The sequence below is a fragment of the Hippocampus bargibanti genome, linkage group LG18, assembly GCF_051943395.1.
Source record: "Hippocampus bargibanti isolate YZ-2025 linkage group LG18, ASM5194339v1, whole genome shotgun sequence".
Classification (NCBI taxonomy): Eukaryota; Metazoa; Chordata; class Actinopteri; order Syngnathiformes; family Syngnathidae; genus Hippocampus; species Hippocampus bargibanti.
This window is the reverse complement of record NC_142751.1, coordinates 9,667,195-9,692,508: the sequence shown is the minus strand read 5'-3', so window position 1 is coordinate 9,692,508 and position 25,314 is coordinate 9,667,195. Positions and strand designations below refer to the sequence as shown.

General features: G+C 41.4%; 3 protein-coding genes across 6 annotated transcripts in view; all 3 read right to left on the bottom strand.

Annotated features, from left to right (window-relative positions):
- atp6v0a2a (ATPase H+ transporting V0 subunit a2a) overlaps positions 1-3,872 on the bottom strand; it is a 14,242-nt gene extending 10,370 nt beyond the window's left edge. Inside the window, exons 1-5 of the mRNA XM_089020050.1 lie at positions 3,178-3,872; positions 1,648-1,726; positions 1,476-1,573; positions 1,208-1,345; positions 945-1,042 (exon numbers count right to left, since the gene is read on the bottom strand). Of these exons, the coding sequence (XP_088876176.1) occupies positions 945-1,042; positions 1,208-1,345; positions 1,476-1,573; positions 1,648-1,726; positions 3,178-3,288 (524 nt within the window). The 5' untranslated portion in view covers positions 3,289-3,872. The remainder of the gene's footprint in view (positions 1-944; positions 1,043-1,207; positions 1,346-1,475; positions 1,574-1,647; positions 1,727-3,177) is intronic.
- A 487-nt stretch (positions 3,873-4,359) lies between these two features.
- Positions 4,360-25,251, bottom strand: nfkbil1 (nuclear factor of kappa light polypeptide gene enhancer in B-cells inhibitor-like 1). 4 transcript variants are annotated; one of them, XM_089020066.1, is made up of 9 exons: positions 24,948-25,251; positions 24,717-24,834; positions 9,871-9,942; positions 9,526-9,627; positions 9,397-9,447; positions 7,433-7,695; positions 6,964-7,076; positions 6,732-6,846; positions 4,360-5,620 (listed from the first exon to the last, which is right to left on the bottom strand). In XM_089020066.1, the coding sequence occupies exons 4-9, from the start codon at positions 9,537-9,539 to the stop codon at positions 5,046-5,048; spliced, it is 1,131 nt and encodes a 376-aa protein (XP_088876192.1). In that variant the 5' UTR covers positions 9,540-9,627; positions 9,871-9,942; positions 24,717-24,834; positions 24,948-25,251; the 3' UTR covers positions 4,360-5,045. The 4 variants fall into 4 exon arrangements, with proteins under 4 accessions (XP_088876192.1, XP_088876194.1, XP_088876193.1 ...); XM_089020068.1 differs by lacking the exons at positions 9,526-9,627; positions 9,871-9,942 and having other exon boundaries at positions 9,397-9,476; XM_089020067.1 differs by lacking the exons at positions 9,871-9,942; positions 24,717-24,834; positions 24,948-25,251 and having other exon boundaries at positions 9,526-9,853.
- LOC148884515 (apelin receptor B-like) lies at positions 12,310-17,051 on the bottom strand. Its single transcript, XM_089020070.1, has one exon. The coding sequence runs from the start codon at positions 17,006-17,008 to the stop codon at positions 15,893-15,895; it is 1,116 nt and encodes a 371-aa protein (XP_088876196.1). The 5' UTR covers positions 17,009-17,051; the 3' UTR covers positions 12,310-15,892.
- Positions 25,252-25,314: the final 63 nt, after the last annotated feature.

Genomic DNA, 25,314 nt, shown 5'->3' with positions numbered 1-25,314 from the left:
TGTTCGTGGTGTCACCCCAAGGCGTCTTGCCTTGAATCAAAACAATGAGATTCAAAACAATGGCTTCAGATTCAGAGAATATACTGTCTTGTTACTCCTCCAGTTATGAATATGATTCAAATAGTTCTGAAGTGGAAAGAATACATGTTTGCAATCGATTAAAGAATTTATTCCGTGCCATTTTGAGGCATCTGGGGACGGGAGATGTAGCACCAAAAAGAGGCAGAAAATGGCGACAAAGCTCCGTGAAAGGAATTAATCAGTTCGTTTCCACAGGCTGATTAATTCCTTACACGGAGCTTTGTCGCCCTTTTCTGCCTCTTTTTGGTGCTACACGAAGTTTTCAGACCAAACAAAGTGCAGCAAAATGCATTGACGTGATGGAAGGACTGCTACAATGTGTCCTTTTTTCGGTCAGGGGCGTTCCTTCCAGTGACGTAACGTGAGGACTCGTCACCAACTCGAAAACACGACTTCCGGAATATTCAGCGCGAGTCTTAAAATGTAAAATATAGCTATATGCGGTGGAATCTTATTAAAATACGCTCAGTAGAAGTCATTTGAAGCCATTTTACAAATTATGGACACAACTTGTCCAGAGACGTCGGTTTTCCTTTAAGACCTCGAAATACAGAGAAAATCGTCTGCAAAACATCGGTCACGAAAATCATTTCAAAATATACATTGCGTGTGTTCAATCTATGCCGATCAGGCATAGATCAGTCAATTTCGTCCACGTGTGTAATTTGGACAATTGCCCTAATGTGACTAATTCCCGGATTTCATTTTAGTAACCTATAGCTCGACCCGTGTCAAGAGCGACAAGCGAGATACTGGAGATGGATGTAACACAGAATCTTGTTATTTTTTCAAAATAAAATATCCGAAATACATAAAACAGAGGTAATGTAAGTAATTTATTTTTCTGTGTGATGGCAGCTCACCCTAGCTTGGCTCCGAGTCTTTGCATGCCAGTGTAGCCGGACACCGAGTCTGTCTCCATGGTGGGAAATTCTTCATATTGGGGTCCAAGAGCCTCATGCTAATTAGCATATGAAAGGAAAAAGCTAATTATATTCAGTTAATAACCTGTTGCGGAGGTCATGCTTGACAGTGGTGGTGACCGAATTCCAAAGTGTAGCATAACACCCCAACAATGCTCCACCATGTTTGGGGAAGTGACACAAGTTAGCTAAAAGGAACTCACTCTCGAGCGGCTGTGGATGAAACCGCGCGTGATCTTTAGCATGTGGGTGTACTCGATGAGCTCCAGTAGGTTCCTGCGTAGTTTCTCTTTGTTCCTTGCCACCTCGCTTAGCTCCATCTCAAGTCGTTGAAGCTGCTCCTGAAAATGAGAACAAAATGATCCTATACGGTCAGGGAATTATTATTTATTTGGCAACTTGAACACTCAAGTAAACAGTTCCAAATGATTATCCCACTACTCAATTAGCACATCAGAGGTCAACACATACCATGATCTCTAGCACTTGTCGAGGCGGAGGAGCAAGTGGGGTCTCGTCGTCCTCAGGAACGGCAATCTTAGCCTTTTGGATCTCCCTCAAAAGATAACCTGGCCACAAAAGAGAACGGGTTTTGTTTTAATGATGTCGTATGTGAAATATCATCCCAAGTTACCGCCTTTACCCAGAATCCTCTCCATCTCCTCGCATCTCTTGATCTCGCTGACGAAGCGGCGCTGGAAGGAGGTGACGCTTGGATTGAGCTGAAATCATCGACAAAGTTCACGGTGATTGTCAGAGGGGAAAGGTCAGTTAACATCACACTCAGCACAGTTGGATTATTTTTAAAGTGCAAAAAGAAAACAAAATGCAACACCATCTTCTGTTTCTTACTACCCTTTATCTTCATCACTATATCACTTTGTTAGGCTACTTTGACCATTTTAACAGGAGTCTACAAATAGTGCAGCAACTCATGTAGACAGACCATATAAGAATATATTGATTATCCTCTGTGAAGATCGCAAGCAATATTACTGTTACTTGCTGAGCCGTTTAGTTAAGATTTTCATGTACAGTAATCCCTTGTTACTTTGCGGTTCGATTATGGTGGCCCTTGATGCATGGAAGATTTTTTTTAACCTAAAAAAAGGCAGCAAATAGCAGCGAAAGTCACTATATTACTGTAAATCAACAGCAGGTCACAGAGAGCAGCATACAGCATTCATTAGATTTACTGTTATTTTATTCATCCAGTTTGAGGCATTACTGTGCTGTAAATGCACAAAATCGAACATTCGTTCAATCACTAAAAACATCGATGACATTCGGCCACGCCTGACAATGAATGCGTATCCCTCCTCCTGTGCTCGCACGTATTCTATTTCCATTCATGCTTAATATATAGTTTTGTACTGTAATACAAACATTTACTGAGCTTCTTTATGCATATCCTGTACTATGTTCCATTAAATTTGGCCTTAAAAATATTTACTTGTACTGATACACATGTAAATTCACCAATATATGTAGTGTTTGCTACATCGCGGTTTTCCATCTATCGTAGGTGGTCCTCGTCGATCGGCATTGTCCGCTATAAACGATGGATTACTGTATGTCTGCAATAGACTTCCCCCTAGTGGCTAAAGCGCACAACAGTCAAAACAAAGGGATGAATTGGATTGTGCCATTACGTGCTAAGGGTGATATAAATACTTTGCTAGTTATGTGTGTGTGAGCGGAGAACAAATTACACTTGTACACAAAAGAACTAGTGTGTACAAAAAATCCAATCCAATTAATTCTGAAATGTGTTCGTGTGGAATCCGTGCATGTTTAGTCACATATTCTGCTGTATGAATTAAAAACCAACAGTTTAATGGGAACTTTTGGAATGTCATTTAATTTTTCGCCCTGTCAATACATGTCACCGGCATAGAATGCAGAATACGAATACATTATTTTGAGTAAAATCACATTTTTTTCGGAACAACTAATTAAAATGGGATCATTTCCCACAGCGCACCTGAAGATCTAACGTGGCACACTAAATTGTTGCTGCACAGTAGCTGCAAATCACCGCTTTAGCAGATGCCTGATGATGAGGATACATCGCGGTGGTCCTTCAACATGCAGGTTCACAGTAGAAAGCTCGTACAAAATAACAAAACACTACAAATACAGACCATGTATTTTTATTGTTGTGAATACTTACATCTCGGAACTCAACCAGACCCAGCTCACCGAGCTCACTGATGCAGTCGTACTCCGAACCGGATTGTAAGAACAACTGGGCCAAGCACATCTCTTCGCTCCGAAACACCATCTTGAAACGTGACGCTTGTCGCCGATTGTGTCTTGAGGAACAAACTCAATCACGATGCACGTAGCATCGCGCAATTCTGCAGCTCTTCGCCAATTAGCACGAGGATTAATGGTGTATTCACTGTATTGGGATTATCCTCATGGTGCAGCACCCCCTTGCAGGTCGGTCCTGTTATCCTTTACAAAATCAGGTAAGGGGGGGGGGGTTAAAGGGACAAAAAAGGTCGAAAACGAAGACAATAGCTTCCCTGGTGCGTCGAGATGGGCTTCATCCTCGATACCTTTCGACACCTGTCACTTAACGCTTTCAGGACGCCCAGCTCAAAGAATAGCACGGCGGTGTACAAACGGCACCACCAGCATTCTAAACCAGAAATAACCCAGTTCTAGTTGTAGCTAACAGCTCCACGCTGGTGAAAAGTACTGCCAGGGGTGTGAAAAGGGCTGCGGCCTTTCTTCATTTGCACCGCCTCGGCTCGCCAATTGACACAGATTGAGTCTGGGCTGGGTTGCCAGATCCAATGTGTCTCCCCCGCACCTTCCCACAACGGAGATAAAGGTCCATTCCGACTCTGTAAACAGGCATATACAAACGAATGATATATAATTCGTTTATTAAAATGATTAAGTAAAACATGAATTCCTCTTTTGAAGTTATTAATAATTCCAAAACGTACAAATGAGCGAAAAAGGCGGGTTTCCATTTCAATCGGACCATTTTCCTTTTGTATCACAAAGAACACATACGTAAATTGTATGCGTAAACAGCAATAAAAGGAGAAAAAAATAAACGCGAAAAGCTATTTCACGACAACTATTCGTGTTTACGGTACAGTATTTGTTACGTTTTCGACGTTATGTTAGCTATAAAAGCGGGTCGTTTTCAAAACCTGGCAACCTACTCACCATTCCATCACTGCCAGCTGGGTCTTCCATCCTTTGTGTTCAGACCTCCTTTGTCCACGCTTACCTTAAAAACTCCTTTTAAATTACAGAGAAACCCAAATAAAAATCGACTGCAAGTCTGAAAGGTTAAATTCTTAAGTTATAAGTGGAAAACCAGGATCAAAGATTGGATTGGATTTGCCTTTATTAGTCTTGCAGTGGAGAAATTTACATTTCACAGCAGCAAAGTTATGAAAGAAATGAAAGTAGAAAAGCAAAACATAGGAGCTGCTGGAAAGGCAGCCACTCTCGCGGCGCCGTCTTGAAGTCAAAAGAACAAAAAAAAAAACTAAACAAATAACATGACAACAGAGAGACATTCATTCTTAAGCACTTTCTGTACCCTCTTTGTTACATAAAGCAGTTCCAGCTGAAAGAGGAGATGGATGGTTTTGCAATGTGAGGACAGCCAAATATGATGGTTGGGCAAACTTCAACAGTTAATTTTTCTTCCCTCTAGTAAACGTTTCTTGTTGAGGCTGCACAGATAGTGAATTTTGTCTAATAGATTCCATTTTCTGTGAAGCTCTCTCTCTTGTTTATATTCATAATTGTATTTTATTTATTGCATTCTATCTGTGATTGTATTTTATTGATTATAGTACCTATGCGTGTCTGTGACTGTAAAGTGTCCTTGAGAGCTTTGAAGGGCGCTTAAAATGTATTATTATAAATTGTGTTTTAATGTCCAAATAAAGACTACATTCCATGTTCATTATTAAAGTTTTAATGGAAGAAATATTTACTGATTCCAGTAAATACTGCAGGAGCTGACATTGAACACCTAAGTCCCAAATAAAAGGACATTTCCCGTCATGGCTTCAGGCTTTGAGCTAGTCTGTTCAGTTCTTGCGACAGAGCAGTCACCGTGTCCAAAATGCGCTGCTTGTCCTTCCCATCCAGCCGAGCTTCGCACCTCTGAGCGAATTTATCGGGATGCCAAAGCGCCTGTTGCTTGCGCAGCGCCTTGCGGAAACCAGCTGTGTCCTTGCGGTCAACGCCGTGCAGCATGACGTCCGTCATCTCCTGAACGGTACCACGTGGGGCCGGCCAGGGGATGTCGGTGTAGCTTAGCAGCTTGGCGGCGTCACCGTGAAACGTGGCCGCGCACATCTGCTCATAGCGCCGTTTCTTACCCTGTCGAGTTTCCTCCTCTTTGCGGGCGGCGCGAGACAAATATTCTTCGTGTTCCTTCTGTAACTTGGCGTGCAGCTCTGTGTAGCTTTGCTCCTCCTTTTCTTGCTTACTTTTCTGCTTCATCCCGCTAAACGACGAGGCGGCCAGTCTCTGAGCTTCCGAATGCTTTTTAGAAAAATATTCTCTTCTGATGCGATCGGCCCAGTCACCGTAATCCTCCTCTTCTTCATCCACAGGAAGGTAGTCATCCGCTGTAAAAGGAGATATGTAAAAATTCAACCTAAAACTCTGTTTATTGAACAATGATTCAGATGTGCACAACCCTTTTCAACCCTAAAAAAATAATTCAGTTTAAAAATTTGAACAAAAAGTTCAGGGAGCTCCCAGAGACATTACAATTTCTTAAAAATCTAAATAAAAATTGAACAAGTTAATGGCTCCCTACAAGGAAAAAAAATAATATAAAATAATTTAAAGGACAACCAACGTCACTTTTTTGTTTCCTAACTGACATCAGAAAAACGTTTTATAGCATCTAAAATACCCAAAACAAGCAGTATGATATTTTTATTCAAATGCAAAACACCAATAAAAATGACTTAAAGTGTCCGAAATCTGCAAAAAATTGATCTGCGAATTGGGCATTTTCAGAAAGTCCCGCCCCCAGTTCGTGACGTCACGCCAAGACGTCTTGCATTGCTGGAGAATCCAAACAATGGCTTCGGATTCGGAGAATATGCTTTCTTGTTACACATCGAGTTATGAATATGATTCAAATAGTTCTGAAGAGGAAAGCATACACGTTTGCAATCGATCAAAGAATTTATTTCGTGCCATTTTGAGGCAACATTGGTGGGAAATGTCTCACCCAAAAAGAGGCAAGAAAATGGTCACTGAGCTCTGTTGAGGAATGAATCAGCCCATTTCCACAGGCTGATAAATTCCTTACATGGAGCTTGGACACCCTCTTCTGGCTGTTTTTAGTGCAACATGACGTTTTCATACCAAACAAGCACATCAAAATGCATTGACGTGATGGAAGGACTGCTACAATGTGTCTTTTTTTTTCGGTCAGGGGCGTTCCTTCCGTGACGTCACGTACGGACTCGTCACCAACTCGAAAACAAGACTTCCTGAATATTCAGTGTGAGTCTTAAAACGTAAAATATAGCTATATGCGGTGGAATCTTTGTAAAATACGCTCAGTAGAAGTCATTTGAAGCCATTTTTCAAATTATGGACACAACTTGTCCGGAGGTGTCGGTTGTCCTTTAAAAATCAGCTTTTTTTTTTGAAAAAGTAAAAACATAAAAAAATGCTATTAATTCTAGAGCTCGACAGACAAACAAATATAGATTTTACCATCATAAACGCCAAAGGTTTCGCAGAACTCATCCTCACATTCCCCAAACAGCTTCTCCATCCAGTCTTTCTCAGTGTCAGCTGGAGATGGGCCACTTGGGCCTTGTCCTGAAGGCTGCAACAAAAGATCAGATTACATTTGGGCAATTTAATTGGGATGTACTTTTTTTTAGCTTCTCGCAATGTTAAAAAAAAATGTGTACTGCAGAAATAAATGTCAACCGGGTGCTACCTCTGAGTATTTCAAGCCATTCAGCAGGTCCTGGGGTGTCACGCCTGCCATGTTTGAGGCGTCCATGGCATCTGGGCAATTCTTTCTGAGAGGCACAACCAGGTCGTCATACGCTGCAGAAAGAACAAGAACAAAATGATAAGTACTTTGCATCAGTTGCTGCAGAAGCAAACCGCTATGAAACAAGCAATTGGCATTGGAGGTAAATATTAATTGGATTGGATTGGATTTGCCTTTATTAGTCTCGCGGTAGAGAAATTTACATTTCACAGCAGCAAAGTTATGAAAGAAATGAAAGTAGAAAAGCAAAACACAGGAGCTGCTGGATTAATGTGCAGTATGTCATTGTTTTTCAATAAAAACAGTCAGACAGGTTTAGGATTGGATGGCCTACGTTGTTCTGAAGTTCGGCTGGTTTAATAACAACATACAGAATGACTTTACAGAAGCTATTTCCTGTCCAGCCCACCTGTTTTTCCGCGTTTAAGGGCTCTGTTGACAGCGAAGTGTAGCGCCGTGTCTCCTTTCTTGTCTGCCCGGAGCACATCGGCTCCGTAGTCGAGCAGCAGCCGCATTACAGCGTCGTCCCCCAGGCTACATGCGAGCTGCAGCGGGCTTCTCTGCCTCTTGCCATGAGAGAAGTTGACATCCAGGTCCTTGTGTTTCCGCAGGTACGTCTTGAGTTTGAAGAGGCTGCCCTCTTCGACATACTTCCACAGTCGCTTCTGTGTCCTTGTCAGCATATCGAAACTCTCAATTTATTCGAATAAATGAAATGACTTGGCCGGGAAAGACCGTCGCATTTCGTGAGAGCGTCAGATCATTTCATATCTTCCGGTAGCTGTGAGATAACGGAGTGACATGCCTCCTGTACGTCGTGAAATAAATTCCGGATAGAAACTGGAGCGTCCAAACAAATGTTCCGGACACTGTGTGCTCTGGCCGCTAGATGACAGTGTCGACTCTTATAAGTAAATAAATAATAATAATAATAATAATAATAATAATAATAATAATAATAATAATAATAATAATAATAGTAATAATCATCATCATCATCAGCATCAAAATAATAATAATAACAACAACAATAATAATAATAATTACATTTTATCTCTAAGCACATTTCAGAACTGTCAAGGACACTTTGCAGGCACGGGATAAGAACATTTTTTTCTGCGGGTGAGCAGCGGCAGCCATTCGCGCCAGCTTCACTCCACCCGGAACTAACACAACTCACGCCACTAATGTGAGTGTAATACTACTACTGCTGCTACTACTACTACTACTACTAATAATAATAAATCTTAATCAGAAAATGTGCAATAATAATGGGGAAAGTTGCAATATTTTTTTTTCATTTTGACTTCAAGATGGCGCCGCGAGAGTGGCTGCCTTTCCTGCAGCTCCTGTATTTGTTTTTCTACTTCTTTATTTCCTTTCCTCTTCCTTTCATCACTTTGCTGCTGTGAAATGTAAATTTCTCTACTGCGATACCAATAAAGGTAAATCCAATCCAATAATAATACTAATAAATAGATTTGATGCCCAGTATATGGCACTGTTTCACTGTATTTCAATGAGGAATTTGATACGGGATCTGAGGTAAGGAGGACACTGATATGAGGGTTTCAGGTGACAAATGAGTTTTCACTCGGGACAGTAAGACACGCTCACTCATTGCGTGATTGACGGTTTTTCATCTCATATATTTGTATTCATATCTAGTGCGATTTAAACAAATATTAATGGGTGACACAATTACTCACAAACTATTTGAAACAGATACTGGACAACAAAATAGACTTGTAAAAGGTAAAAGAACTGTCTTGTAGTCAAACTTCAAAAGAACACACCCATCCATCAAATGTTACGTAACAAACCACGATTATTGACTCATTCTAATGCCATTCATATTTCTTTCCTCATTGAAAACCACTCTCCATTTTCAAGGGAATACGCTGACATTTTGCCTTGCGCAAAATACACAGCGACCGCATGCAATTAGTTCCACTGTGTTTATAAACGTGCCAGATTCCACACGACTTACTCAGTGTGCATCACCCCCCACCCCCACCCCTCTGCGGGTTTCTTGTACGCCCCAGGCTCCTTTCAAAATGCCACCTGTCAGGAAGCCATCACATTAAGAAGTCAAATGACTGCTTCTGCATTATTTCATGTTTTTAAACACACCAAATATGGAGAAAAAAAGAACAGTTGTGGCAACAGTTGTGCTTGTAATTGCCACCTGGCGCCATTTAATTCTTCTGTCTGTCACTATATTGGTGAATATAGATAAACAAAGTGATTCTGTCATAAAGAAATTCAATTTCGGAGCAATTTAATGCAATTGGATCATTTTCTGAGTCTAAGGTGGTCGGGAATCACTAACATACTTATATTTTGTGCATCACTGAGCATGGCTTTCTTTACCTGCCACCAACAAAGTGTGTGCAGCTGAGCCTCTTCAGCATCTTGGCCATGCTGCAGATCACAAAGCCTCCTTTTTAGATCTGAAGAGAAAACCGGAGATGAAGGGTTGAAGGGACGCTTTGTGCTTACTGAGTCACTGGCATGAAGACCAAGATCCGGAGTCTCTCTCCCTCGAAAAGCCGGTCTCCTTCCTCAGCTTCGGAAGCGACGTGTCGCCGTTAACGATGGTGCCTTTGAGAGGCAGGGAGAAAGAAACCTCAGATTCGTCACTTGAGGTGTTTTTCTCACGCGATGTATTTTGTTACAAAAACAAGACTCCCGTCCTTTAAAGGACAACCGACGCCATTTTTTTTTGTTTCCTAACTGACATCAGAAAAACGTTGTATAGCATCTAAAATACCCCTGATATTTTTAGCCAAATGCAAAACACCAATAAAAATGACTTAAAGTGTCCCAAAACTACTTCAAAATGACCTCGGAAATGGTGAGTTTCAGAAGTCCCCGCCCCCTTGTTCGTGACATCACGCCAGGACGTCTTCCCTTGCTCTAGAATCAAAACAATGGCTTCAGATTTGGAGAAGATTTTTTCTGGTTACACATCTAGTTATGAATATGCGTCAAATAGTTCTGAAGAGGAAAGCATAAATGTTTGCAATCGATTAAAGAAGTCCTTCCGTATCAATTCGAGCCATCAGGTCTCCAATGTAGCGTCCCAGAAAATGCACAAGATGGCGCCCAAGCTCCGTTGGAAATGGGCTGATTTGTCTGCTGGGAATTTGTGTCAACTAGTATCAAATAGTAGTCTTGGTGCAACACACAACGATTCACCATCGCGTTATTTGTGTGTTTTCCTTCTAATTTCGCCATCAACACGAAGTTTTCAGACTAAACAAAGTACCCAAAATGCATTGTGTGTCGCTTTCTCGGTCAGGAGAGTTCCAGACGTGACGTCACTGTAGGCATCGTCACCAACTCAAAAACAAGACTTCCTGAATATTGAGCGCGAGTCTTAAAACAAAATCTAGCTATATGTGGTGGAATCTTTGTAAAATACGCTCAGTAGAAGTCATTTTGAAGTGATTTTACAAATTATGGACACAACTTGTCCGGGGGCGGCGTCGGTTGTCCTTTAAGATGCCTGCAAAAGGGCCTTGAAAGAAAGGATATCCCTGATCAGGAACTCTGACTTGCTGACCCGCCCTTTGTCTTTCCTGCCTCACGCAATCCCCTCCTGCCACAAAGACACTCAACCAATGTCATCCTCAGGCCTCGCGGGGTGCTTGGGGTCCGCATGGCCTTATCCTACATTGTCAAGAAGCAGGAGGAGAAATGCTGCTTGTTTCCTGTGTCTATTTTTTGCGCAAGTGACTTTATTGGCTTTGAGAGTAGGGACACGCGCTCGCCACGCACAGCAGGCCTGATTGAAAGTCAACAATACCAAGGCCACCCATTGATAAGCTAATTACCCCCCCCCCACCCCGCTCCTCTCCAACACCCTACCCTCCACCCTTTGGTATCAACGATGGCTCTCAAACTGGGGTCCTCGGACACCTAGTGAACACCAACCTAACTTGATGGTCCACAAAAGAATGTGCTGCAATTGATTCATTCCGGATAACAAAAAATACATAAAAAGTGCATGCGTAAATACTGCATGGTGATTGACACACCATTCAACCAAACGTTAAAACCAAAACCAGGAAGTTCTCAAACTTTTCGGTGATCATTTAACAATTATTTTCATTCTTTCAATACACCACCACCATTCTGATCAAAATTAACTCATTCACTGCCAGACGTACAAAAATGTGTCCACTCCAGGTCCAGGGTTTTTGTCATTGAATTCTAGGACCTAAAGAATATTGAGTCTCAGGACTATATAAGCATTCAATACAGCGTTAGAAACCTTAAACTCCCTTCTTTCATCAGAAAGAAATAGTTTCTTCCTAAATGATATGAGTCTAGAGTTATATGAGCTTGAAATGAGGGCGGCTGTCCAAAATACAATGCAATACATACATACAGGTCGGCGGATATATCGATAGTCCAAAATACAATGCAATACATACATATTTGATTTATGTAACGCTAGAACAACAGCTGAAGCTGGAACAAAGCGCTAACATGGAAAAAGGGAAATGCTGCCTCTTGTGGAAAAGACACAGCATTGCCAAAGGCCATGGCCAGCGCTTTATCGGCACCCAAGCATGAAAAAAAAACCTGAACAAATTCAGGAATGCAGCGCTGTCATATTTTCAATTCCAGAATACATTTGTGAATGAGTTCAAATCTAGTAGTGCAAGGTTCAAAAACACGAAGGTTTTATTGTTAATAGCAAAAACCCAAAAAACATAATGCGTAGCTTGAACATTAACATTGGGCTTATTTCTAAAACGACTTTTACTTCAGTTGATGTGTCTGAATAAATGTGAATAAATATTACAATTTAAAAATGTACAAATTTTAAATACACTAGGTATCCATCCATCTATCTATCTATCATCCTATCTATCTATCTATCCATCCATCCATCCATCTCTATCTATCCAGCTATATATTGGCAAATAACTTTGCTGCTCATTTACTTCCGGGTAGAGTGAACACTCACGCGAATGGTTGCCACTGCTCACCCGAGCAAAAAAAAAAATCCTGTGACTGTAAAGTGTCCGTGAGAGTTTTGAAAGGCGCTTAGAAATGAAATGTTATTTATACATGTTATATATAGCTATATAGATAGCTATCTATTAGCTATTTATTTGCTATAGATTAGCTAGCTAGCTTTCTATCTGAGTTGCTTCCGAGTTGAGTGAACGATGACGCATGTGGCTGCCGCTGCTCACCTGTAGACTGTAAAGTGACCTTGAGAGTTTTGAAAAGTGCTTAGAAATGAAATGCATTATTATTATTATTATTATTATTATTAAAGAAAATCTAAGGCAGCTATTCTTTAGTCTACCACAAGAGGGAGGCATGACCGACTAGTCGAGTGCTGCCCAACCAGTGGATCACGATCCACCGGGAGCTTGTTTAGTGGTCCCAAGTTGATGGCGTGAGGTGTTAAAATCTTATGAATGTTTCAACATTATATAATATTCATGATAATAAACACAGTGCAAATTCAAGGATCTGTCATGGAAGAGCAGAGTAAACATTTTCGGTTCTCTTTGCAATCGGTCGTGCTTATTTTCCCAGTGGATCGAAAAAAAAATGCACAAAAATAAATAAATAGAACGGTGATCTGCAGTAAAGAAAAAGTGCATCAAAGTGCCGAAATGGCCACTCTGCAATGTCCATGCGTCATGAAATGTTTCTTTTGTTAGTTTTAACGTAACGTAAGCACACAAGCTTCATAAAAATCTTCAGTGAAAATAATCTTTGCGGGTTATGTTACGCAGCAGGATACGGCTTTGATTTCTGAATGGGGGGCCGTCTCAAGTGAAATCGAGCTGAAACTTCCTCACCAATAAAAGCTAATGAGTCCATCGGGGAATGCATTCATCTTGTACTCGATGTACAACGATGACCGAGCAATTTAACTCTTGAGGATAGACAAGTTATTTCAATTGATTCCAACGTACAGTGATATTCGTTGGCTTACGAACTTAATTGGTTCCCAGACAGGGTGTAAGGCGAAAAGTGTGTATCCCAAAAAATCATTTCCCATAGGACACCATTAAAATGAGAATAATCCGTTCCCAGGTCCCCATAAAACAATTTTCTACTTTCTAATTTTCTAAGCTTTAAAACTACACAAAATATACATTTTATGTATAATAAATGTGCCATGGTATTATAATTAAAGATATAAACTGTACTGTATAATAAAGTCATTTTATTGACCTTTGTGATGGTTGTTGCTGGATTGATGGAATGGAGTGGCTGGTTTTATCAGGTTTAAATACTTGAGTAACGTAGCCTTCTTCTTTCACCATCTTGAGGAATGATCCCTTGCAGGTGCTTTCTCTGCGATAATTTTACCTAGTTCCTCATCAATTGTGTTCTGTTTAGCTGGGCTGATATCTTTTTGCATCAAGTGTGCATACAGATGGCTTGTGGGGTTGTTTGTAGAGCGTGATTGATGGGATATTTTAACCTTTCAGTCTACACTCTGCCTTTGAACTATCAAAGTTGAAACTCTCTCTCTGTCATGTGCCTGTCTCTTTAATGTTTAAACCACCTCCCCTCACTGCTGCGTTCTTGACCAATCACGTGGCTTTAACCGAAGGCTGGGGGCGGGGAAGAAAGGACAAAAAAATGTCTGCAGCCATTTTCTTTTTTGGAGAATGGCTTCACTCTATCTCTGTCTGTAAACCCCCCTCACTGCTGCATTCTTGACCAATCACGTGGCTATAACCAACGCCTAGGGGCGGGGAATAGAGGACCAAAACAAGCCGGCTGCCATTTTCTTTTAGAACGGGCTCGTTCGCGAACGACACATCACTCATTGTGGCAGCTCCGTGTGTATCCCAAAAAAATAGTTTGTATGCCAAGGTAAAATTGTCATAAATTTAACATTCGTAAACCAAAAGGTTCGTAAGCCATGGGGTTCGTAAACCGAGGTATCACTGTACATCTATTAGACGCCTAATCAGACAGAGTCCCCCTCCCCATATTAAAACCAGTCCACCTGGATTAGGTCGCTCCTTCTGTCTCCCCGATTATGTCTCTAAGAAGCTCAATACCGTCCACATTCATTAACATTCCCACCGAAATCACCAAAACCGTTTATTTACATGTTTTCAATTCAGTGTTCATTAAATTGATGTCGGATCATTAAAAACGATCTCGGCCTAGAGGTAAAATTGATTATTCACGCAAGAAGAGCAGAAACAAGGAGGAAACTCAAGCCCAACCTGCATTTCCTCCCAACATATACTTTGATTTGGAAGTCGGGCGCACAACACAATGGAAAGGCCCGCCGCCTCCCCTTACAAACGTGTCCTCAGGAAGAAGCAAACATTCATCCCAGGAGAGAAAATACATTCCAGAAAAAAAAGACCAAAAAAAGCGAGAGGAGTGAGACGCAACAAACCCAATAGAGTATCTTTGTTCATTTTTTTAATTATAAATCATAGACATGAATCACAAACGTAAAAATAAAAATATTCACAAATAAATGATTTCACAACAAACACGTTGTGTTTGACAACACACACACACAGCCTGACACACTGCTAGTCACCTTGTAATTGGGCTCAGAGCCCAGGCAGTCTGAAAACATTTGTCAGCTGCCATCTGTCCGTCTGTCTCGACCCCCTCCTCCTTGCATCTCAAGACCTCCCGTCTCTCCTTACCATGCTTATCAACGCCTGACACCTCATAGCGACACACATAGACACACACAAACGACCATAGTAACACACCGCAGGCTGGAAATGCCACAGACACTGACGTCTTGCTGGGTTGTTACACCTCAAGTACTCACGAATCAGAGTGTTGCGCAGGGTTGAAGTATACTGAAATATGGAAATACTAGGTTACTGTACTTCATGTACAATTTTTCTTTGTATTCCTTACTGGGGATGATAAAATAATGTAAAATATATATAAATGGAGAGAGGTTACATCGACTGCTGTTGAGATGCTGACTGGTGGGGTACAAAGGAATGTGGCAACGAGGTGGATCCAGGCAGCAGTAATGATAGCGACAGGTTAGCAAAAGCAAGCTAATCCCCATCCATTTGCCTTATTTGAGAGAATTATTTGTTGTCAGATGCGAGATGTCATGTGTTACAATTGTTTTTACTTACTTAGTCTATTTCTTAGCAAGGTAATGCGAGTACAGGTAACATCCAACTTACGACCACGACCTCCAGACCCTATTTTTTAAATTTCAATTCTACGACTGGCAGCCTAACGCGCTAGCAGGCCGGCAATGTGGATGACAATTTTGGCCAGCAAGCCAGCATCACACTCTCGCACAACAATCAACCGTGTGATGGCACCAGAGGGGGAGACGGAGGGGGGGAGTTTGCGTGTCATTTAGCCTCCGAGTCTCTATTCAATATTTTGAATGGATTTCGACTTACGGCCATTTTGACTTACAACTATTTGGTTGGAACGTAACTCGGTCGTCAGTCGGATGTTACCTGTACTTTATTTTGATAGCATAAAACGCTAGCTAGCTAGCTACACCACACGACCTGTTCATGAAAGATGCAAACAAGTTTGGATGCCTGATGTTTCCCCCCCTCCCTTGATGTTATCTAATTATCACGGGTAAAAATGACAGTCAGAATTCATCTTTGTAGATTTCAAATTCATATTTTTACTTTTCACTGTCTTTTTTTAACACAAGTATCTGCGTGAGTAGAACAAAAGTGTGACTTTTCATCCTTCGGTTGTCGGGATTTGAATCCCATGCCAAAAAAAACTCATTTTTTTTGGAGATACATTCCACACGGTCTACTTCACAATTGGTCCCTTCAAAGTTCTTCAAGTCAGTAGTCCACAAAGGTCGTAAACCCGTAAATAAGCACAGAGTCCTCCGGGCGCGTTAGACCTTGGTGGCCAGAGACTGGGCCTCAGTTTTCTGGGAGGACAAGGAGCCGGCGGGGCTGGCGTGCAGGGACTTCTTGAGGTGGAGCAGGCAGAGGCACTGCGACCTGAAACGCAGGTCGAAGAAGGCGTAGAGAAAGGGGTTGAGGCAACTGTTGACGTACGCCAGACAGGTGGCGTACGGGTGAGCCAGCAGGAGGAAGCGCAGGAAGGCGCAGGTAGCTGGAAACAGGTCCAGGTAGGAGAGGGCGTCTGCGCTTTTCACCACATGGAAGGGGATCCAGCAGGCGGCGAAGACCACCACTAATGTGGTGATGATCTTCAGGAGCCGCCGTTTGCGCTGGTCCTCCTTGCGCAGCGTGTTGAAGTGCCGCGTGACGGTACAGCCGATGAAGCCGTAGCACACCATCATGGCCAGGAAGGGGAGCAGGAACCCCAGGGCGGAGGACGAAATGCTCAGGCCGGCGATCCACAGGCTCTCCTGATGCTTGTTGCTCACCACCAGTCCAAAGTCCATGGCGCAGGACGTTCGGTTGCTTCCCGGGTCGTGCCGGGTGGTGCGGAAGACCAAGGTGGGTGCCGCCAAGAGGCCCGACAGCATCCAGATGGCGGCGAGCGAGGCGCGCATGTGACCGCGGGTGCGCAGTTGGCTGCTGGACAGCGAGTGCACGATGGCCAGGTAGCGGTCGAAGCTCATACAGGTGAGGAGGAAGACGCTGGCATACATGTTGAGAAGCACCACGTAGCTGCTGATCTTGCACAAGGCCACCCCAAAGGGCCAGTGGTACCCCATGGCCGTGTAGACCGCCCAGAGGGGGAGCGTCACCACGAAGGTCAGGTCGGCAAGGGCCAGGTTGCCGATGTAGACGTCGGCGGCGCGCCGCTTCCCTTGCGTCCGCCACACCGTGAAGATGACCACGCCGTTGCCCGACAGGCCCAGGATGAAGATGAGCATGTAGAGAACGGGGATGACCGAGTAGGACGGTGTCCATTCAGAGTAGTCGCACATGGTGGAATTCTCTAACTCCTCGTAGTCATAATCGTAGTCGTCGTACGGGTTCGCGGTGGGCTCCATGGCGTTCGACTCTGGGGGCTGCTGGTGGTTGTGTGACATGGTGCCTGCGCGATCTGCCTGCTTTTATATACGCCGCAACCCCCCGCCCCCCGCAAAGCGTAAAACCCTCCCAGCACGCCCACCCCCTCCGCCTCCTCTTCCCATCCTCCCAGCACAACACTACTTCCCACTCTCAGTGAAAACAAACACGCCCGCTTCATTTGGAAGTCACCGAAACTTGGCAAATGGCAGGACATTGTCGCAAATGCGATGCATCTCAAGATAGCAAGATTGAGACAGAGAGAAAATAAAATAATAAATTATAGGACCCTGGGATTTTACAGATATGATTCTATTCAGATTATTTTATATACTGTACAGTGATACCTTGGTTTATGAATTTAATTAGTTCCCAGACAAAGTGTGTAAGGCGAAAAGTGTGTATCCCAAAAATTAATTTCCCATAGGAAACCATTAAAATGAGAATAATCCGTTCCCAAAAACAGTTGGCTGCCATTTTGTTGTTAGAAGAAGGGGCTCGTTCGTGAATGACATCACTCATTGAGGCAGCTCTGTGTACAAAAAAAGTTCGTATGCCAAGGTAAAATTTTCATACATGTAACGTTCGTAAACCGAAAAGTTTGTAAGCCAAGGGGTTCGTAAACCGAGGTATCGCTGTCCTTAAACAGAATTTTATGAGATGTAATCCGCTTCTATGTTTTAATAGCACGGATCAACACATTGGCACATTTTCTGACACGCTACGGATTAAAAAAAGAAACCGCGTCATTCGTTTGTATGTTTTCTGTACTGTGAATATGAAATGTCATTTTAAAAAAGAGGAAATGGACATGAAATATATTAGTGATTGGCTCATTGCAAAAATTATGGATTAGAATGATTCATTTAGCTTGTAGTAGACGTGCACATTCCACCATGATGTCCCTGATCCACTAGTGAAAATGACGCTTTGATCCTCGCCTCTTTCATCTAGAACTGCTTCATGTCACAAAGAGGGTACAGCAAGTGCTGAAGAATGAATGACTGTGTCTTTGTGTTGTCATATTTTTTGTTATTTAGTTTTTTGTTGTTGTTTTTTTACTTCAAGATGGCGCCGCAAGAGTGGCTGCCTTTACAGCAGCTCCTGTATTTGTTTTTCTACTTCTTTCTTTCCTTTCCTCTTCTTTTCATAACTGCTGTGAAATGTACATTTCTCCACTGCGAGATGAATAACGGTACATCCAATTCACATTGACAAGTAGAGTATTGCTATCATGAGATTAGAAAAAAGGAACTGACACGACTTGGAATTGAAGCGGATTTACGTGGGACAGGAGATGTGAGACAATCTCTTTTTGTCAATGGATGCTACAGCTTTGTGTTTGCGTATAACATTTAGCTTGTAGCAGACGTGCACTTTTCACCATGACATCCTTGATCCACTAGTGAAAAGGTCCCTTTGCTTCTTTCATCGAGAACCGCTTTATTCAACAGAGGCTGCAAAACGTGCTTATGAATGAATGACTCTGTGTCTTTGTGTTGTCATATTATTTGTTATTTAGTTTTTTTTTTTTTGTTCTTTTCACTTCAAGATGGCGCTGTGAGAGTGGCTGCCTCTCCAGTAACTCCTGTATTTTGTTTTTCTACTTCTTTCATTCCTTTCATAACTTTGCTGCTGTGAAATGTACATTTCTGTACTGCGATTCTAACAAAGGTAAATCCAATTGAATCCAATCCACTGGTGAAAATGACGCTTTGATCTCTCCTCTTTCATCTAGAACTGCTTTATGCCATAAAGAGGGTGCAGAAAGTGTTTAAGGTTGAATAACTGTGTGTCTTTCGTCACATTGTTTTTTTACTTCTATTTTATTTTCTACTTCTTCCTTTCCTTTCCTCTTCCTTTCATACCTTTGCAGGTGTGAAATGTACATCACTCTACTGTGAGACTAAGAAAGGCTAATCTAATTGTTTTTTTGTAGGAATTTAAATAAGTATAAATAAAAACAAAATATTTTTCAATAAAAGGATGCATGTAATTACATTTTTCTGATTTCACAGTTATTAGGATGGTGTTAACGCAACAAAAATAAAAATAAAATAAAAGAACATCATGTGTTGCACAATGAGGATTCATAAAGGATTTATCTAAACGATAAAGTGAAAGTTGAAAATCGCTTGTGTTATTTTGCCTTAAGCTAACGAAAATAGACATGTGGGCATGTTTAGACACTCAGCCGCAAATCATGTCCAGGCATGACAAGTTGATTTCAATATCAATCGAAAAGTCATTCGGGTGCCTGAAAATTCCGCGGCTCAAAGTCAAAATTTTGTGGCTTCTTCTTTCATTTTACAACAACTTGCGGACATGCTCCAACGTCCAACTTATTTTTAATCTTTATACGTACTTTGAATTTGGGTAAAAATGTGCCTTTTCCTTGTTCTGCGGGGGTTGAGCTGTTTTGTCACTATAAAATTAAAACTATCATTTTTAACGCTAATGATAACACTTGGTTGAATTTGAAGTAAGAGTTGTGTACACGCACCGGCCCTCGCTCCCCCTTTTCTGTGTTCACGTCTGTTGCGCTGTCCCAGATGGGCCCTCTCAGTCCACAACTCAGAACAGGAGGTGTGAGTGGCAGTGGCGCCGACCCGGTGACTTTTAGACATAACTACTGTATCACTCAACAATGTCCAAACGTTAGCGCTGATCCCTTCCCCTCTTCTGCACAGCCACTCGTCCTCTCATTATGAGGCCTTTGCTCTCATCTCTACTGCCGTTACCGCCTTTCGCTCTCATGGGAGCTTTAAATTAAAAAAATATATATTTCAAAAATAGACTAATGGAAATATTTTTAAATAGTGACACACACTTGAAGTATTAACTTTATGACTTTAATTGTGTTTATTAAACCGCAGGCAACTTGTGACTTTTCCTGCTTGTTTGTCCATCCTGGCAAAAGCAGGAAAAACTTGAATAAATCAAAGAGAACTTCCCATCTGTCTTTTGTTGGCACCGCATGCTGTTTTTAGAAAAAGAGTTAGGGGGGTCAACAGGAGGAAAAGAAGAACACTATTTTGGTAGGTAGTGATTTGTTGTTTGTTAGCAGGGTGAAACCGAATTCCAAATTTGGCAATTCTGGACTGACGAGTTTGGATGGATTGGATGTATCTTTATTAGTCTCGCAGTGGAGACATTTACATTTCACAGCAGCAAAGTTATGAAAGGAAGACGAAAGTAAAGAAAGAAGTCGAAAACCAAAATACAGGAGCTGCTTAATTTTACCCCAAATGTTTGTTTGTTTGTTAGTCGGCAAGCTAATTTATGGTTCACAAAAGTCAACGGATAATAAATAAAACATGACTTTTTTTTCTCTACAACTTCGATCATTTTATGAGGAAGCATGACAATTCCTCAACTGTTTCATTTTGGATTCTGGGGCGGGAAGAACGATTCTGTCATGACTCAACAACAACCAGAAAAGAAATAGCTCATAAAAGTTCTCCATTGTGACTACAGTAACAAAACAAATGTGTCAATTAATCTATTAAAAAGTTTAAAAAAGAAATGAGCCACATATTTGTTATTGCTAGTTCATCCGTTAGCTTTTTTGGCATATGAGATCTATTTAATTGTGACTCAAGTGTCAAAAATAGCAAATTCCTCCCTAAATATAAAAAAATAGTGCTATGTTTATAAATGAAATGTATTATTATTCTTATTTATGTTCATTTGTTAGCATGTTCGTTAGTATGTTGTAAATAGATGTGTGGAAGTTATTTTTTTTTATTGTAAGTTGAAGATAGATAGTGAAGCTCGATGAAATGATTTAATTTGGTATATTAGTCAAATACAGTGATACCTTGTCTTACGAACTTAATTGGTTCCCAGACAGTGTCTAAGGTGACAGGTGTGTATCCCAAAAATTAATTTCCCATAGGAAACCATTAACATGAGAATAATCCATTCCCAGGTCCCCATAAAACGTAATTTTCTACTTACTAATTTTCTAAGCCTTAAAACTACATACAATATACCTTATTTTATGTATAATAAATGTGCTATGGTATTATAATGAAAGAAATAAACTATACTGCATGATAAAGTCGTTTTATTTAGCTTTGTGATGGTCGTTGATGGCTTGATGGAATGGATAGCTTTTTGCATAAAGTGTCTCAAGGACCTCTGGGTTGTACATCTTGAAAGTTGTGATATTGCAACAGCAATAGATGCAAGCAGACACACTAGAAACATCATTAATAGCTGGTTCCCTTGCTTGTCTTTTAATTTCAAATTGAACTGATGGCTCGTGCGGGTTATTTGTGGAGCCTGATTGATGGGAATTTTAACCTTGCAGTCTACACTCTGCCTTTCAAAGTTCAAATGAGTCCAAATTTCACTGTTTTCTATCAATTTTGTCACTCTGTCGTCTGCCTGTCTCTTTAATGTTTAAACCACCTCCCCTCACTGCTGCGTACTTGACCTATCACGTGGCTTTAACCGAAGACTGGGGGCGGGGAATAGAGGACAAAAAAATGTCAACTGCTATTTTCTTTTTTGGAGTGTGGCTTCTTTCTCTCTGTCTGTAAACCCCCACCCTCACTACTGCATTCTTGACCAATCACGTGGCGACTGGTGGCGGGGAATAGAGGACCAAAACAAGCCGGCTGCCATTTTCTCGGGCTCGTTCACGAACGACACATCACTCATTGTGGCAGCTCCGTGTGTATCCCAAAAAATAGTTCGTATGCCAAGGTAAAATGTTCATAAATTTAACATTCGTAAACTGAAAAGTTCGTAAGCCAAGGGGTTCGTAAACTGAGGTATCACTGTACGGGTTAAACATTTGGTATGATATACACTACGAGGACGATAGTTGACATTATTTTGACCTACTTCTCCACCTGTGCCCGCTAATAGTTTTTTCATTGTTGGTACTTGCTGTCCTGTGTGGCCTTGCGCTGTAAACCACACACTATGTTGCCAGTGTGGCCACACTGAGGACTTCTTTCTACCTTTCACCCGTGTCCGTCATCTATCATATGGGTAACAAATTAAGAAAAGACAGCAGGAGATGAGAAGCAAAAACACACCCTGGTGTGCGGCTAAGCGAATTCCTTTGATATTTTCTCCAGACGAAGTGTGTTGGAGGGCCATTTTTTGGTGATACTTGTGACGCCTAAACGAATGGGTGGTAGGTTGGCGATTGTCGCGGTTGTTTGATGTGCGTGTTAAAGAGTCAAAGTGGTGCCGTTTTAAAATGCAGACGTGGACAAATGGTCAATGAGTTGTCAATTGGCCTTCATGCTTTTTGTTTCACTGTGATTGCTATCTGGCTATTAGCTTTAGCTGTTTTCATTCCAACTGCTGGTATGTTAGCATCTTTATTTTTTATTTGAAATAGTAACACAAATATTCATTTTGTTAATATTTTAATTCGGCTTGACATTTTCGGACATTTCAATGAATTCGGCATGAGTTGCGAAATGTTTGCAATGGAGTGCATAGTGGCTAATACTTGCTTTCATCAGACACCCAACGACATGAACGCTGCCAAAACAGACACTTCCAGTACTAGTGATTTAGTACGGTCAGATATTTTGGCTATTCTCTCACTTCATTTACTCTAAATGCCCCCCGCCCCACTTAAAAAAGGGACTTGACACAAGCTTGTTAAGAGAGAAAAGCCTCACAGGTAAGAGATGTCACACCTTTTGCTGGGTACAATAAACGTGACCTCCGTTTCAAAGACAAATGCGAGGCTGCAATATTTCTACCTTAAGGGTGAGCAGAACTAATCAATCAGTATCATAACTCATTCACTGCATTCACAAATTTATTTAGGAATTGAAAATATGACAGATCGCCATACCCGGATTTGTTCGGGTTTTGTTTTTTCTTGTTAGGGTGCCGATAAAGCGCTCGTCATGGCCACGGGCAATGTTTTTTTTTACTTTCCACAAAGGGGTAGCATTTCCTTTTTTTCCATGTTAGCGCTTTGTTCAAGATTCATCTGTTGTTAAAGCCCTTTATAAACCAATATGTACTGTATTGCATTGTATTTTGGACAGCCGCCCTCATTTTAAGCTCATACAACTCCAGACCCATATAATTTAAGAATTAACTTTTTTTTCTGATGATAGAAGAGAGTCTAAAGTTTCTTACACTGCATTGAATGTTAATGTAGTCCTAAAACTCAATATTCTGTGGGTCCTGGAATAGGAGTGACAATAACAAACTGGCACTGGAGTGGACACATTTTTGCACGTCCGGCAGCGAATGAGTTAATAACTGCTCAGAGCATAACAATGGAAGATGTTGGATCAATTGCTGCTGCGGACTGCAAATTTCCCCATTGCGGGACGAATAAAGGTATTCTGATTCTGATTCTGAAGCTACGAAGATGCACAGCCCATTAGGGGATAAATCTACTCGTGCTCTCATCAGTCGATGTAGCGACGGGAATCGATAACGTGCCTTGTATGGGTGCCCCATGGCATGTACAGCACAGTACAGGCATTGTACAACCGATGGAGTCGTTTGGCATGCAGGGTAATCGTATCAACATGAAACAATGCATATTTCTGCAACGTGGTTGCTGAGATGGATTTCATTCTTCATGTTTTGGGGTTTTTTTTGGGAAGGAATACTGTTTTAAAATAAAAATGTGAATAATTGAAGCCGTACATCACAAAGTGTCAAAGTCATGGCCCGGGGTCCAAATCTGGCCCGCCACATCATTTGATTCGGCCCATGAGAACAAAGCAAACTTATGAAATTCTATGATGCTTGCTAAAATCCAAACCAAAATTTCAATTTGTCCCATGCAAACCGCATTAACAGTCATTATTTTTTACTTCAAATTTGAAAATTATTCATTCACTTGTTCTGCGCAAAAAAAAACACAGTATATCTAAGTTCCTCATTTTAGGTTAGGGGTGTCAAACTCATTTTTTGCCGCCGGCTACATAGTAGTTACGGTTTCTTCTCAGGGGCCATTATGAATTCGGGGAAACCATGAGAATGTTTCATATCCTCCACATATTACATACAGAACGTACAAACAAATTAATGACTAACTAGTTTTCCAATCTGAAGTCAATTATAATAATCGTTATTGTGGTTTATGTACAACAATTTAAAATTTTGGTTCGGACTTTAGCAAGCATCATCGCACTTGAAATGCTTGATTTGCTTTCACGGGCCAAATAAAGTGATGTGGCGGGCCAGGTTTGGCCCACGGGCCTTGACTTTGACACCTGTGGCCTAGATAATGAAGCATGAAGTGACAAAGGATTAATGCATATCAAATACTGCAATTTTTTTAAGCTTGATTGATGAAAACAAAATCACTTTCAGTGCCTTAATTAACCCTTATAATAACAACAACATAAAAATGTGAATTAAAAACAGAACTAAGATTTATGTAGTGATTTGGGCTTTCACTGTCTGTCATTATCTGACAGATTTTTACGATGTATACTTCAATTTGCACCCAACAAGGTATGCTTTAAAAAAAAAAGGTCGAGTTGAGATAACTCCGAATCCATTGTCTCAAATTGAAACAGCGGGTATCAAATATTGATGACCCAAGTCGAACTCCAATTCACCTACTATTGTCTACAATGGAACAATGTCTTAACTGTGGACTTCCTTCGAGGTCGTCAAGCACACGTTGCACGCGGGTGTTTGTCTGACCTTATGAACCACGTAACCCGGAGGAGACGTCCACAGCTGAGCCGTGGCAGTTTTTCCTGATGAGCCGCTCACCTTACTGACTGCGGGTGATAGGGGTTTGGGGGGTAGACATGGTGGTCCAGCTTCTGTTTGGAGGGTTGGCCGGGAGACTGTGTTGATAGCAACCTTCCTGCTTCCCACTTGTTGTCTCCTAAACCAGAAGTAGCCCAGATGAAATGTTTATCTGATATAAGTACGAGGAGATGGAAGCTCCTGATAGCGTTTGCGCAAAAACATATATAAATAGGTTCGACGTGAACTTACGTGACAAAAGTTGCATCCAGAAGCAACGTGTATTGATTGAGCTTGTTTACACAGGTGATGTGTTGGGTCAGTGTTGGCGGTTGCCGGTCACTTCCTGTCCTAAACAAAAAGCGGGTGTTGAGGTGAAGGAAAATCACGTACAATCTGCAGAAAAAAAGAAACAGGAATGCTAAACATTGAATGCAAAATAATTATCAGTCTAATAGCAGTGTTTGAAATAACGTCTGCCCAGCAGCCCGGGACGTACAACTTTTAGGTCGGGCGTACAACTTTCAAAACGTTTCAGCCCGGGTGGCCGGCAACTTCTTCAAGGAAAAAAAAAAAAAAAGATTTTTTTCAAATCAAACATTTGTTTTATTCAATAAAG